General features: G+C 44.4%; 1 protein-coding gene across 1 annotated transcript in view; it reads right to left on the reverse strand.

Moving 5' to 3' along the window:
* Positions 1-261: 261 nt before the first annotated feature.
* TJAP1 (tight junction associated protein 1) overlaps positions 262-16,880 on the reverse strand; it is a 111,037-nt gene continuing 94,418 nt past the window's right edge. Inside the window, 7 exon segments of the mRNA XM_030195870.1 lie at positions 262-5,304; positions 5,307-5,411; positions 5,414-5,729; positions 5,731-5,898; positions 5,900-6,304; positions 9,876-9,959; positions 10,693-10,800. Coding sequence (XP_030051730.1) covers positions 5,069-5,304; positions 5,307-5,411; positions 5,414-5,729; positions 5,731-5,898; positions 5,900-6,304; positions 9,876-9,959; positions 10,693-10,800 — 1,422 coding nt within the window. The 3' untranslated portion in view covers positions 262-5,068.

Genomic DNA, 16,880 nt, shown 5'->3' on the forward strand with positions numbered 1-16,880 from the left:
TGCGTCTCATATATGGCAATCTTGTTTAGGATGGGCTAGGAAGAGCTTACACAGCAACTTTAGTCGCTGGAACATGAGAACAGTGCTGGACAGACTTTTACAGTCTGTGTCCCACAAATGAGAAGACAAATAGGCTGAAGTGGGCTTCGACAGCAACTCCAGCAGTTGGAACATAAGGATAGGGCTGAGCAGACTTCTATGGTCTATGTCCTAGAAACGCCAAAGAAAGACCATATTCAAGTATAATCCTCTCTGCTCCCGGGTTGATATACAGACCTCAGCTCTGACACAGGCACAAGCATCAGATGTCACCTGACCTACTGGCACATGCATGTGGTGACTTCTCAGCACACAGTACCAGTAAATCAGAGACAAGTCTTACAAGTCCACACCAGAAAGTTCCAAGTTCCAACTTCTGTCCTTCCTTGCCTGAAGTGCTGCAGCTCAAACCCAGAGAGAGACAGCCAGCCAACTGGAATTTTAAAAAAATGTATCATTAAATTCATGCGGGACTGAGTGGGGACCGGTTAAATTCTTGCAGGGACAGGTTAAATTTTTGCGGGGATGGGTAAGATTCCAGTGAGGATGTGTGGGGATGGGTAAGATTCCAGTAGGGACGGGTAAGATTTCTGTCCCCGTGCAACTCTCTACTCTCTGAGCACAGTCCTTCGACATGTTCTTCACCAGCCAATTGTCCAGATAGGGGAACACATGGACTCCCAGTCTGCACAGATTATCTCCCTTACACGTAGTGTCTGCCAACCTCTGCTGGACCGCTGGGTCTAAGTCAGAGATATGCAGCCTTGAGAGTCTGTGCATTGCTATACTCTGAACAAAGATCCTGAATGCCACATCAAAAGTGTCAAGTGCCAAGAACTTGCAACACGCATGCTACTGCTTGACCAGCTGGGCCATTCAGTCTGCTCCTGTGGAAAATCAGACATACTCCGCACCAAGGACCACAAGTACAGGCTAGTGTAGAGCTGGTACAATTGAATACGGGATATGAGCATGGAGACCATATACATCTTTTGCCCAAAAGAATCCAGGGTTCTAGCTTCTCTGCCAGGGGGCACAAAGCATAGTCCCTACAACTCCTGGCTCTTTTGAGTGTGGATTCCACCACCAGGGAGTGACGAGGCAACTCGGGCCTATCAAACCCAGGGGAAGACTGAATCCAGTACACAGTGTCAATTCTTTTTAGGGAGGACAGGGACCAACAAAGGGGAGTCAGTTCTTCACTTGACAGTCCCACTTTACGAGATCTTATGGGACAATCACAGCTACTCTAGGAGGATAGTCTAGGACCTCGATCGTCTTAGCCCTGGGTTCGTTCTCCACTTTCAAAGTAAATGGAATGGCAGCTGTCATTTCCTTGACAAAAGATGGTAAGGAAAGGCTGTCAGGTGAAGACGTACTCCTTTCTGTGGAGGGGAGGGATCAGATGGGATGCCACAGGACTCCTCCTCCGAGAGGTACCATGGGTCCTCATCTGACTCCCATGAGTGCTCCTCATCGGTGTCAGCCAGGAACTCCTCATGGGAAGGCTGAGACTAAGCCCGCCTCGACAAGGAGGAACTATGTCCCCGAGAGGGGTGTTGAGATGTTGGTTCCAGCCTCAACTCCCATGAAGCTTCCTCCAACGTTGAGGGGGTGCCGACATGGGCAGCAATCGACACCGAAGCCACATATGGCACCGGCATCACAGACCTCACCGCAGGCTGAGGTCATGCGGGGCAGCAACCAGAGGCATGGTTGGTGCAAGTACCCCAGATGCTGATGCAAGTACCCCAGATGCTGATGCACTCTGTTGTATAAACCCCACCAAAAGCTCAGGGAGCAAGTACTGGAAGCGCTCATCGATGGCTGTCATCGGGAAAGGCTGGGGCATCGGTGTAGAGACAGGTTGCTGAACTTGTGGGGGTTGAAGCGGGAGCCTGGTCCTGGTTGCCTGGAGATCCATGCATTGGCACCTCCTATACGGAGGGGAGCAGTCCTCCCGGCGCTTCTCATGTACTGGGAAATCCCTCAGTGCCCCAGAGCTCCTAGCACTGTGCGTCAAGGGCGACCAATGCTGATGCTTCTTTCAATGCTGGGCATGATGCTCTTCAGTGCTGATGAGGACTACGTTAAATCCTCGGGGTCAGGTCGGATGCTGATCGGTCCTGGGGGGGCCATGCACAGTGGCCGGCGTCGAGGCAGGTGGAGACCCACTTGATACATGGTCACTCCCAGTGCCTTGCAGCCATACAGACCAATGCACCCGATGCAACCCCAGATGCTAATGCTGACACCGAAGCAGCCGAAGCCGATATAGGCATCGAGGCTTTGGACCTGGCTCCAAAAATGTTCTCTCCCCCTCTGGCTAACTGGGATCTTTTTTTCATATGAAGTCACAGAACACAGTTAGAAGGGGTATGTTCAGGCCCGAAAGACTGGAGACACCAAAAATGGGTGTCTTTGCTAGAGATGGTCCTATTGCACTGGCTACAGTGCTTAAAGCCACTGGAAACCTTCAATGACATGGAAGGAAAACAGCCGTGGCTAAAATCAAAAGACTCGATGGTGCCGAAAAAGGGTCAAAGCACCAAAGAAAAATAAGGAAAAATCCTGACTGGGGCTCAGGCCTAAGTGTGGCCTATGGAGCATGGTAAAAGAAAGGAAACTTAAAAAGGGGAAAAATAATCTATAACGAAAGGGAAAGAAAAAAGAAATACACCCTGAATAAAAACAGAGTAAGAGAAGGAACCAGGAAGGCACCAAAAATGAAGCTCTGTAAAACCGAACCAGCAGCTGTGAGGAGTGGAGAAAAGAACGTCTCTCCTCATCGCGTAAAAAACCCAGAAATGTTGGTCTCATGTTTTCGCGGCAGGCAGGAAGGCATTCATGCATGTGTTGGAGCATGACTCACGCTCAAAGAGCTCTGAAAAGCTTGTTAGAAGCTCTGGATCAGGCAACGCGAACCACTTTACCCACATGTGAGAATTATAGGCCTGCTTGTCCTCAGAGAATCAGTGTTACAACACAAACAGATAAGTTTGTATCACAGTTATAACACTGAAACCTACTCTCCCATCAAACTATTAGAAAAGAGCACCACTGAACATTTTAAAAATTATATGTACTGAAAATGCAAACAGAATTTGGAAAACAAACAATGCTACCGGTTGATAATGGAAAAGTGCAACTGACTGGCAGAGCGTCCATTTCCAACTCTCAAGGAGTCTTAAAATAGAGGAGAAAACCCAGAACAGTAGCACATCAATTCCTTCTAAATGAGTGAGAGAAGATAACCTGGAACTAATCAATGCAAAACACTTCCTATACTGTATGAAAACCAGCACCTTTTACACTGTACAATATCATCTGCAGAACCTATTAGGGGACTCAGGGGAAAGCCTCCCTCATATCACTCAATGGCTGGTTGCACTAATTGCTTGCATGTATCTAATGATACCAGGTACAGGAATATACCCAATTGTGCTGGTGCACTACAATGATGTCTACTGAGACTGGACCCTAGGCCCTTAAGCATCTCCATCACTGAGAAGGCACAGGAGCCTAGGCTTCAGCTTCTCATGCTCACTTTATCTAGTTCTAGTACATCACACAGTAGAGGCATGGCAGCCTGATACCTTAAACTATGCAACAACATTAGGAGTTGCTTGCCACCTGCCGTCTCTTGACAAACACAGTAAGAATGTGATGCTCACTGTTGCTTTCCCTGGCCTTTTCCACATCCTTGCTAGTGCTCTCCTCGTCTTATCTCACCTTGGACTCCCCTGACGATGACCCCCCACAACACGTCTGGGGTCACAGTCATATCCACTAAGAAACCAAGGCAGATTTCTATTTTGAGGTACATAAATCCCAGAAACATATCAAATCTTAGGATGTCAGGTACAGAAAGACCAAGAAAAGAATCATAAGACAATACCTAAATGAAAGTGGCCTGATTATAAACTATTAGCAGTTGGAGAGGCAAAGACATGGTCAGAAAGCTAGCAGACCTCTGGAGATGCAGACACTACTGGGGTATCTTCTACCTGACCTGGGATTTGCTCCTTCATTTTAAACAAATCCAGGGCCAAGAGAGTAAGCCAGCAGCCCTACAGTAAGACAGACTACACAAAAATATGCAGGAAATGAATACACTTGCACAGCAGAAAAAATTCTAGCAGCTCTCCCTGGCCAGCACCACTGAATACTGTGGGCCGAGGTTTGTGTTTTCTCATTAGACACCATCTCTCTGTTTCCAGATATGGCAGCAGAGCCTTAGCAGCTGTCAGGCGTGCACCAGTCTGGGAATGGACATGCTTCAGTTTCTTGGCTGCCTTTGGCCACAACAAAAAAAAAAAACAATGCACACTGCAGTACAAGAATCACTGCCATTAGCACATGAACACAAGTTAAATACTGGGCAAATAAACCCCAAGAAACACACACCCCAGAACGCCCACACAACATATATTAATGTTTCTGTTACCAGCACACAGCAGAAAGGCTGCAGACATCTTTTACAGGGGATGTACACATGCTGTGAGAAAGTTGGTGATGGGCTGCAGATACAGTGCCCTCCAACCTCTGGAGAGTTCTGCTTGAACTGAAGCCTGATGCAGACAATAAACCCCCTAGTGTCAGCACAGCTGACTAGGATCTGTGCACTGGGGCCAGGCTCCAAGGCTGTCAGCTGGGAGACAGGGCATGTGTGTGTATTTGTGTTTTCAGCCCTGGCTGCCGGGACTCTCAGCCAGGCTGTGTGCATGCAGAGGTCCTGACTCTCTTTCAGGGCAGGGGGAGAAATCTGGGTGGGCAGGGAAGAGTATGTACTGAAACCCGGCTGCCAGAACATTAAACCAAGTTGTGTGCGCACACACACATGTTGAGGTATTGCTACCAGTTCACTCAAACAAGGCTCTGGGAAACTAGGCTAATAGGACCCTTACCCAAGCACTGTGTGTGTGTGGTTTGAGGACTGTTTGCTAGGACTCATGTGTGCTGGTTTAACACTGTGCAAGAGTGCTCTCGCCTTGGAAGTGGAAGAATGATGATGATTCCACTTTCAGGTCTAGAGCAGCACATTTCCTTGCTCTTGTGCCCGGGTCAGGCTGTCTTTCCGGTGGAGGTGGTGTACTCCCATTCTCTTGGGGCTGCGATGCGGTCGGCTTCCACGAGGCTGCTCACTAAATCCTGTCTCCTCCTGGGCACAGATGAGTAGCTTCTCTTTCTCATGCAGCCCATCATCAAGATATTCTTTGTGACACTCTTGGATGCCACCTTCTTCCCCAGAGGTAAGCAACAGGGCTGGGTCTCATCATGAGAGAAGTCTGCTCCGTATTCATTGGGAAAGTGGCTCTTGCGTAGCTGCAGCTCTGTACTGTCTGCGGTCAGCACTAGAGTCCGTTTTGTACAAACTTTTCACTGTCAGAGTAGGTGGTGATGACAGTGGCCAGATCCTGCAACGATCTGCTCAAACAGCGCTGCAGCTCCTGAGCTGTCTCATGGCTGAAAGATGTACGATTGGCTAGTACTCCATCTGAGATAGGTGGTGCTCTGTCCACAAACATCCTCTGCCAGTTGGCCAACAGATCCTCCTCAGAGCTGGCTGAGCTGGTGAAGGTGCTGGGGCCTTGTGGGGGGCTGCTGTGTGATGAGTGGAGTTCACTTTTAGATCCATGGACCGGGCTAGGCCTAGGAGAGCAGCTGGAGGAAGCAGGGCTGCCAGGTAGGGGTGTGCTGCCGGTCACCTGCCTCATCCTCACCTTGAACCAGGCTCAAGGAAATAGCCTGCCGAGTGGCATAAGTGCAGTTGGGCAGTGGGCTGTTCTTTGGTATCCTCACTTTATCATCAGAGAACTCTATGACCTTGCGCCCAGGGTACATTGTGTGAGGTGGGGGGTGGCAAAGGGTATGGGTTCAGCTTCTCAAATGTTGGGGGCTCATCAGGGACACTGTCCAAGCTCTTCTGCTGCTTTAAACTCCTGTTATGATGCTTCTGCTGTCTCTCTTCACCTGCCCCTATGCTGCTATCTTCCCCCTTAGATTCTGGTGGCACAGTGGCATCAGGTGCACCACTGCTCATGTCTACATGAACAAAAACATCCTCAGGTACAGGACCACTGTTGCTGCTAGACTTGGCCGAGTTCAGGACTAGTGATTCAGGCTTCTCCAGAACCTTGGCAATGACTGAGGTGGGCACGATGTGGGAGAATGCAAGGCCAGTGGCTGGGTCTTGACCCGAGCTGGACTGATCTACAGATCCTTGCAGGTGCTTGCTGACCATCTCCTGAAGCTCATATGGAAGCTACCAAAAAAGAGAAACCAAGAGTTAATTCTGTGAAGGTTGACAGAATTACCAGGTTGGTGTGTTTTCAAAGTATAAATATCCAGATATCACAGTACCACAAGCCACTGACACAGAAACACTCACCCTCCTTCCGACCCCCCCCCCCCCCAATTAGTGGGTCACAGTTCCCAGCTTCCCCTCTCATCCTAGAACAATTAAGGTGGTTTATGCTGATTCAGAAGGCGGGCGATGAAGTAACCCCATCATTCCCCCACACCTAATAAATAGCTTCAATGCCGGGAGCCATGCAGGAGAGATGAGTGCCTAGTGCAAGAAAGCACACACAAAATGAAGAAGAAAACTGTTCATCAGAAGTGTCACTAGCTTATATTTTAACCCCCCCCCAAAAAAAACAAACAGTGGTACAACTCTCAACATAAATGTCATATGTGAATCTCAGTGGCACAGCAGCACATGAAGGTGAAAGGGCACACAGGGAACAGCTGTATAAGTCACAGAATGAAGGGGAGAAAAGGCAGGATACAAGAGGCCAGCAGCGCTCGAGTCAACGTATGGAGAGGGATTTAGATTTGATGGGAACTGGGCAACATTCTAATGGAGAATCTATTCTGAAAAAATAGGCTCCACTTTAATTGAGGTAGAACCAGGCCATTGAAGCTAACATTAAAAAGAAGATAGAGCAGCTTTTAAACTAGAACCTTGAGGAAAGCCAACATGAGCGCATGGTTTTGAGTGAGGTACTGTTGAAGGATACTATCAAAACAGGGGAGTTTGTGGCAAACCTCCCTAGAAGGATGCCCTGAAGCACAAGCAAGCCGGGTGCCTTTAAAGAAAAGAACAGTAAATACCACAAATGATCCCTGTCAACTGCTAAGTAGCTTGTAGTAGATACAAAAAAAAACATACTTTGAAATGTCTGTATACAAATGCTAGAAGCCTAAAAAATAAGATGGAAGGAGTTAGAATACATAGGACTAAATGAAGAGGTAGATACAACAGGCATCTGAGACCCGATGGGGCACTAAACAGGGTACAATGTATATCACAATGACGACGTGAATAAAACAGAAGGGGAAGGCACTATATGTTAAAGATGGAATTGAATTAAACAGAATAAACATTCATCAAGAAACAGCAACATGGAATTCTTATGGATTGAAATTCTATGTGTGAAGGAAAAAGAGAATACTGGTAGGGCTACACTAACATTCACTAGTCCAGAACAAACAGGCAGATGATGAATGTTAAACAGAAATTATGGAAGCTAATATTCTTGGCAAACACTCTAATAAAACAGGCAAGTTTACAAAAGAACATACTGAGTCAGACCAATGGTCCATCTAGCCCAGTATCCAGTTTCCAACAGTGGCCAATCCAGGTCACAAGTACCTGGCAGAAATCCCGATAGTAGCAACATCCCACGCCACTAATCCCAGAGCAAGCAGTGGCTCCGCCATGTCTATCTTTAAACAACAGACTATGGACTTTTCCTCCAGGAACTTGTTCAAACCTTTTTTAAATCCAGATACACTAACTGCTGTTACCACATCCTCTAGCAGCAAGTAAAAGAGCTTAACTATTCTTTCACTGAAAAAATATTTCCTCCTATTTGTTTTAAAAGTATTTCCATTATTTCCATAAAATTTCATTGAGTGTCCCCTGGTCTTTGTACTTTTTGAATGACTGAAAATTTTACTTTTATCCACTCACACCACTCAGGATTTTGTAGACCTCCATCATATCCTCCCCCCCCCCCCCCCCCCAATTCTTTTCCAAGCTGAAGAGCCCTAACCTCTTCAGCCTTTCCTCAAATGAGAGGCGTTCTGTTCCCCTTTATCATTTGGGTCGCTCTTCTTTGAACCTTTTCTAATTCCATATATCTTTTTTGAGATATGGCGACCAGAATTCAACACAATATTCAGAAGAGGTCATACCATGGAGGGAATTAGCCTCACTTGACTGCAGTGATGTACAGCTTTTGTAGCTTGGTACTGTTGACAGGCCTTTTTATGGCTCACTCAGATATCAATTGCTCCTTATCCTTTCACAGGGCAAGATTAAAATGCTATATTGCTTTGTTACAGAAATATTGACTGGCTGTGTACTGGTTTGAGGTGACATCCTCAAACCAGTGGTTCCGGTCTGCATCCGTTGAGAGAAGGGCATACACACACACTCTGGTCTGGAGAGACAGAATCAAGGAAAGAAAAAGCAGGTAAGAATTTCTCCTTCTTGCAATGCTTTCACAGCTTCCTCTCTCAAGTACATCCTGGTCATTCCTCCTTGGATGGTAAAAGCCAGGCCAAAAGGGAATAGCCACTTGATGCTCTCACTCCCGGGGCTGAGATCCTACGCAGCACGGTAGAAGAATGATCTTCAAAAGACTGCCAGGTTATATATCTCATAGCTTTATCCTAGAAGCCACACCAAAATTGTAAGAACAGGCCATGAAATCCCTGAATACATTTGTTCTAGCAAGACATGATCGGCTCAATCTACTTTAATGTGAAGATCCTCATCTTGGGTTGGTCACCAGTGTTTAGGATACACTTTAGAAAATATTGCTGCCACTGCAAAGCAATCTCCAAATTCAGATGCTGGGACTCTAAGGAATTTCAAATTGTTGCACTTAGGATGTTTTCAAAGTTTGAGTTTGTCCAATGTCTCCAATTGCCTTCTATGTGTCAGTTAACTGTTTCTTTTTTTTTTTTTTCAGTTACATCAGTGCACTCTTCAGAGCATGTTTCCATCTCTAACATGCTTCCCAAGCTCAGCAACGTCCCAACAAAGGTCTGCAGTCATGGCAGCATTCCTGCTGTGCACAGCTGTATGTTATACTACATGTTCCTGAACAATCTCCAGAGTTCACCAGGTGAAATTTGCTCCACACTCTCAAGCTCAGGCAGAGCCTCTTATCCATCTCACTCATTACCCCTTCACTGTGAGTTCTCCCGGCACCATGTTAGATCTATCATGCCTCAGCCCATGGTACTGGCCAGGCTGCAACAGTATGGAGATTTCATGAAGCTGACAGTAGGAAATCCCTTAATGTTACCAGGGATGAAAGACCTTCTACTTCAGGGCTGAATTTAATGCATCTTTCATCCTCGGGAATGGTACGGGATCTCCTACTTTCAGTCGCATGAGATCCCCATACCACAGCTGTGGGCCAAGACGTGACAGATCAAGCACGTGGCCCCACTTGAGCTTGAAAGCAAGGAACCAATTCCTGCACACCAACCACCTTCTTTTTGGGTTCATGTTCTTACATACTTCAGGGTACTGAATATCAACAGCCAAGCTGTTAAATTTTTAAGATGCGGAGGGGGCAGACGGAGCTAAAGCTCAAGCAGCTATCCAAGATGATTACAGTGCTTCTTCTCCAATTCAAGTGCTTTAGCCACACTCCCCCTATCAGATATTTATAAAGAGGTGAAAGCAGGGTAGACTTAGCACCAACCCTACTTACGCTTCGGCCCCTTGCTCCGTATTTTGTGAAAAGAAATTTAAGTTTATAAAATAAGCGAGCATGGTGGTCTGGAAAAAAATAAACTGGCTTGCTACTTACATCAGCAAACTTGTGGTTCCTGAAGTGGGATTTGTTGCACTTAAGGAGCTGTACAGCCAGATTACAGTCTCGACGATATCGCTCCTGCAAAAGGTATGGCAATCAGTATGTTGGTCTATACAGAGACCAATCAGCCAAAAGACAACATGGAGCATAGTACACAGACCCAATACATTTCCTTTTTTGGAGTGGGGTCCAGGTAGCAGTGATGGGCTGACAGGTTAGAAAGGTCATGCTAGGGAAGTGGCCAACAGTGACAGTGTTGAAGAGTAGGAAGATTGTAACCCTTGTGTCCACTGACATAAATGAGGTTGTTATGTAGGTTTTCTGGGCAGCCCTCATAGGAGGCATGGCAAGGGGGGAGTTGATAAAGTATTATTCCAGGGAACTGGGTTCGAAAAGTGTGCAGATGTCTAGGTACCAATGACAGACTGATAGGTTGAGATAGTTACACCAAGGGATTGGGTAGGAGAGATGATGGCAGTGGGTAGGAAGATTATCTTTGGTGTTCAGTTGACAGTAAAACTGGTAAAGTGAGAAGGTTAGGTAGGTGTCTTGGGAAGAAGGATAAAAGGGGCTGGGAAGGTTGTATGGCAGGGAGTCACAACAGCATAACTAATGGATGAAGATGCTGAGTAGAGAAGATTATGCACAAATTCTGTAATAGTCAGAAGGCAGTGGGGCAGAAGAAGAGAAATTAGGGTGAGGGCTAGGAAAGTTAAGTGGAGGCAGGGGATTAGATGGCAAGGATAGGCTAGTGGGTTGAGAAGTTATGTTAGGTACTTCAGTAAAATAACTGTTCATAAAGGACACGTACGTTCAGCTCTTCCAGTTTGTCAATGGTGGTCTTGGCGTCCAGCAGTTTGTTTGTGAGCTCCACTATCTCCCAGTCCAGAGTTTTCTTGTCCATCTCAGCCTTTTTAATCTAAAGCATAAAACAGACAGCTGTCACACCCTGCACTGCCTCCCTTCTACCCCATATAGGCTGTCACACTCTACATTGTCTTCCCCATTATGGTGAAAACGAGATTATATACATTCTGATCCCTTTTTGACCCTGGAGGTTTGGCACCATCACCCTCCTTCCCCCCATTAAAAGCTTTGCATTAATTCAAACCAGGGTTTGGAAAGCATGTTTCTCAGTTTTAAACGTTCTGCAATGTCACTGCAGCCAGAATGTTTCAGAACATGAGTGCAGAGGAAGCAGTGTGTGTTCCAGCTCTACACACTTTAGTGAAGACACCCTATTCTGTACCTCCCCATGCACTGGCCACCAGCATCAACTACAATGAAATTTGTCTAACTATACAGATCCTTGTTATTTTACCTGTTGGTTGTTTGCAGATTAAATCTTTTTTCTTTTTCACTGTTTTAATAAGCTTTTCAGTTTCCCAGGTGTATCGTTGATTTATCAAATGATACACAGTAGTGAGTTGCTGGGGATCCCATAAGTTTGTGGTTTGGCCTGGGAACTGGGCATTTTTAGTACCACAGTGTCCCTAGAATACACCAAGGGCTAGCGTGTGAGGCAGCGTACTTGCCAAGAGTCAAGCAGGAACCCACTGGCAGGTAGCAGGATGCTAATGTAGGGTGCATATGTGCAGGTGGGGCCCTGAAAAATGCTTGCTGAAATGTTCTCCCAGTATCCCCAACCCCAAAACATAAAACATGCACAGTATCATACCCTGCACCATCCTACCATACAGAAGACAATCACTACTGTTCCTGAATCAGAGGTGAAAGCCACAGCTTCTGATATACAAAAGAGACTGAACTGGTAGAGAGGTGACATTATAGAAGCACAGATAGACAGCAAAGCAAGGCTAAGTAGCTCTAAGTCCAGAGGGATGGGCAATAGCAGAAGCCACACTGCTGGAATGTGAGAATATGAAGTACCCGAAGGCTTGTTATATCTTAAGCTGCAGAGGTATTATTTGCTTTGCCTGGAGAAGGTAAGTAAGGTTGCAGAGGGAAAGGGTTTGCGGGGTTGAATGAATAGTATGTTTGCACTAAAATCTATAAAAGAATGTTGCTGGATTGAAGCCAACACTTGCTCAGAAAGGCATCTTAATGGGTATTGAATTACAAATAAGACCAAACATACTTTAAGTGTCTGTATATGAATGCCAGAAGTTTGTGTTTTGAAAAGCAATTTTGGGGAAAAAAAATCTGGAAATGATGGCTTTCCTGATGAAAATGGGTAGGACCTGCATATGAAAAGAAGTTATGAAAGGGAAAGTAGTCACTGGAGATCACTGGTGTGCCCTCTGATAGGAGCAGCATTTCCTATGGAGGTTGCCTCGGGTCAGAAGAAGCAAAACACACATACACAATAATACAAGGGAAAGCACAAGCCAAACCAAAACAATGCAACTGCATAGATCCTGAGAAGAGTACCCACAGCAAATGCCAGCATGAGAGAGACAGAGAGAGAGAGGAGAACAGCCATAAATTTTACAACAGTTAATCAGAGCAAAAAAACATTCATTCATATGAGCTGAACTCAACCCAATGGGTGCAATTTCTAACAGTCATGACAGGAAAGGGTCTTTGGTTTCCAGCATAAATAGGTCACATGACCTGTCTCAGGCCAGCACTGGGGATTCTTCTAGAACTTTCTAGCAAAACCTGACAATATGGAGGGTAGTGTGAATCACTGTGCTTCTCTCTTTAATAATAGAGAAGTACAATGCGCCTCACAGATGGCACTAACTAGCTATGGCTTGTTATCAACAATAAAAAAAAAAAAACAGGGACAGCAGACAAAAACAAACCATCAATGGGCTAAACATGTAATGTCTCCAAATGAATTAATTCTGCACATATCATGACAGGCATGAACCTCAACATTTACAGTGCATTGGAAATTAACTAAACTGCTCATATTAGTGCCCACCTCAACATCGTTTAGAGAGACCTTATTTCTGAAGGTGTAATATGCACAGGCAACATACCAAGATGTAGCTGGAAATTCTTTTTTTATTAGGCTGGTGGCAATCAATACAACTGGGATAATTTCTGTTTTCTTTTTGTCATATTTTCTTGACCTCTAAGAGGGGCATTTCTATAAATAAGGTGCTAATATTTAAGTAGCAAAATGATTAGAATACCTACAAGTATGTGTTTAATAGCTGAAAACCCAATCACATCCTATTTTATAGGTAGGTGGTATATATTGGCAGAGATCTATAAATTACATGTGTATCTCAGCATTTACTAGGTGCTCCTGCCTAATGACATATACACCACACACACGTACACCTGATTGTGCTAGTATTCTATAAGGAAAAAATATGTACCTATTTTCCTTTATAGAACAGGCTCCTATTATAGAACTACTGCCCTCACACTGCATTTCTAGATATTGAGGATATTCTTTTTCTCCACAGTAGTACAGAATCACTTGGTACCAACACTTCCATTAATAGTATTGCTCTTGTGTTTTTCTCCTATACCACAGTGTTCGGTTTCCTTATTTATTTGTTACATTTGTATCCCACATTTTCCCACCTATTTGCAGGCTCAATGTGGCTTACATAGTACCGTAAAGGCGATCGCCAAGTCCGGTATGGAAACAAATACAATTTGATGTTAGGTCTGGTAGGTTGGTATATTCAGGTACTTAGGGATCGAGAAGAAACATCTCTCTTTTTAAACCTTAAGCCATGAAACACAAAGATTTTCCTGGAAAACAGGGGTTATGCTCAAAGGTCGGATAGTCTAAATTTAGCATCCTAATGGCAGAGACGTTGGTCTGGCAATCAAGGCCATTGTGACCTTGACATGTCCTCCAAGGTTAAACCTGCCATGGAACATTGAGAAACAAAGTGCAACCCAAAGGTCAGACCTGGTGGGATCACATGACACAAAAAGCAGGGTGAACTTTTAAGTGCTATAGCTCCAGACAGAAGGCAATAACTCTTGCAGTACAACAGAAAAATGCAACTTGAACCTATATACACAGACAGAAGAAAGTTATAATGATTTAAGATAGTAGCTCATTACCATGTAAGGTAGAACTTGAGAACATCCTGCTCTGATGGAACTTAAATAAGAAGATTTAGGCTGGAACTTGCTGACTTTTGTGCTGATGTAAACAGTACCAAAAAAACATTGCAGGTCAGATACTTAAGGTCACAAGAATTCAGAGGTTCACAGGGAGCTTTCATTATCCACATAAGTACACTGTCGTCCCATGACACAGTAAGTGGCTTTGGAGAGCCTTTATGTGAAACTTGGTTCAATCAACTTGACACTGAAGGAAAAACAAGACCATGACTCAAAGAAGGCATATAAACTTTTTTTTTTTTTTTTTTTTGGGGGGGAGGGGGGATATCTATGGATATATTCTCACATCTGATAGCATAATTTCTCCATCTGAAACCATATGACTATCTGGTAAATCCTTCATACAACTTGACACACTCCTAATGATTCAGGCTACTACAGGTATTTACTGTGCTCAAATGTCTATAATGTAAATGGCTGAGGGCAAGTGTGAGGTTGAATGAGTCTTCCTTCAGAGTAGGAATCATATTTGTCTTGGCCAAAAGGGTGCTATTGATAATCACTGGATCATCTGTCTTATCCAAGTTGTTAACAAGGGTTTGGCTACCCCTGTACATATAGCAGATCTGCTCCCTAATGAAGGCATCTGCTGATAGACTGCACACAGATTTCCCTTGATATCTTTCTAAGAATGTCAGAATGGTTTTGAAAAAAAAAAAAAAACGAGGTCCATATCTTACAGACCTATGAAAACTGTTTGTACTACATATAAAATGGCAGAAAAGTTATGTCAGATTAGCATCAAAAAATGCCCATCTAATCGACCAATCATGAAGCAATACTGTAGAACCTATCAATCTTTATATTAGCTCACCTTTCACTGGTATCTGCTTGTCCCTAGAGGCCTTACAATCTACTAATTTACTAAGGTGTGGTAAATTTCATGTTTTACAACACAAATTAATTTGAGGTTAATTAATGTAAAGCCTAGTGGCAGCATCACAAGACTCCTGCTACAGAGTAAGTGATGCATTTTAGAAAATGGGGAAGCCGGAGCGGAAGTGGCTGGGGATGGATGCCCCAGTTGGTCCAAAGGACAATATTTTATAACAAATTTTGAGACGTGGTAGGCGGACAGCGAATGTCCCTCACCACTAAGTAACTATGGAATTTGGCCTCAGGTGGGGGGATGCACAGTTCTTTTATTTTTAACATATCTTTTAAGGTTCAATGTTCATGGGAAGGATTTTTTTCAGAATATTAAACTGCATTATTGGCAACGTATGTGTATGGTATTGCCAATTAATATGTTAATTGGGCAATTACGCATTCTATTACTATAACACATGTTAATAAGTAGGTCTTTAAGTTGGTACCTGAAGTAATAAAGGACAATATAAAATTATTGTGTTAAAATAGCAGAGGATTATGAGGATTTGCAGAAGAATCTTGTGAGACTAGGAGACTGGGCATCCAAATGTCAGATAAAAATTTTATGTTGACAAGTGCGAAACGATGCACATAGGGAAAAAAATAATCCCAGCTACAGGTACAAAATGCTGGGCTCCTAGTTAGGAGTCACCATCCAAGAAAGATCTTGGAGTCACTGTGAAAAAATACAACAAAAGTTTTCAGGCTAGTATGCCATGGCCTATCAAAAAAAGCAAACAATGTTAAGCACTGTCTGAAAAGGGATGGAGAACAACACAGTTATGCTTCTATATATGTTCTGGTATGTCTACACCTCGAGTAGTGTGTGCAGTCCTGGTCACCCCATCTCAAAAAGCATTTGGGTTCTGAGGGGGATAACAAAATAATAAAGGGGATGGAACACTTCCCCTTATGAAGACAGGGCTAACAAGGTAGTGTTTTTTCAGCTAGTTTATATGAACAGCTGAAAATGAAGTGGACAAAACCATGAGGCTGCATGGGACACATCCCAGAATACTGAGGAAACTCAGGAGAAATCAAGGCCGGACCTCTTAAAGATTATTACTAGATCCCTGGAGATGGGAGAGGTTCCGCGGGATTGGAGACAAGAGGATGTGGTCCCTCTTCACAGGAACAGGGACAAGGAAGAAGTGGGAAACTACAGACTAGTAAGCCTCACTTTGTGGTTGGAAAAATGATGAAGATGCTGGTGCTGAAGGAAAGGATAATAAACTTCCTAGAATCCAACAGTTTGCAAGATCTAAGGCAACATAGTTTTACCAAAGGAAATTCCTGCCAAATGAATCTGATTTCCTTGACTAGGCGACCAGAGAACTGCATAAAGGACATGGACTACAGGTAGTCTACTTGAATTTTAGCAAAGCCTTTGATACGGTTCCTCACAGGAGGCTCCTAAATAAGCTGAGCGGATTGACATTACAACCCAAGGTGCTGAACTGGATGGAACTGACTGTCAGATGGACCAAGAGATAGTGGTGAATGGAGTTTGCTCAGAGGAAAGGAAGGTGAATAGTGGAGTGCTTCAGGGATTGGTACTGGGACCAATTCTATTTAATACATTTGTGAGCAACACTGCCAGAGGGTTAGAAGGAAGATTTGTCTTTTTGCGGCTGACACAAAGATATCCAGAGTGGACACCACAGAGGAGTAGAAAACACGAGAAGAGATCTACAAAAATTAGAAGAATGGTCTAAGGTCTGGCAGTTTAATGCAAAGAAGTGCAAATGATGCACTTTGGGATGCAGAAATCCAAAGGATATGGGAGGCTGGAGGCAAAAGCTGATAAACACAGTTCAGAGAGAGACCTTAGGGCGATAGTATCTGAGGATCTCAATGTGGTGAAAACAATGGTAAAGGTGGAGGCCACAGCCAGAAGGATGCTATGCTACACAGAGAAGTCATAACCAGCAGAAGAAATGTGGCGTGATTCCCCTGTATAAGTCGTTGCTGAGGCCCACTTGGAGTACAATGTTCAGTTTTGGATGCCATATCTAGTAAGGACTAAAGGTTTTAAACTGGTTCAGAGGAAAGCACCAAAAATGGTAG

Source organism: Microcaecilia unicolor, chromosome 3, assembly GCF_901765095.1.
Source record: "Microcaecilia unicolor chromosome 3, aMicUni1.1, whole genome shotgun sequence".
Lineage (NCBI taxonomy): Eukaryota > Metazoa > Chordata > Amphibia > Gymnophiona > Siphonopidae > Microcaecilia > Microcaecilia unicolor.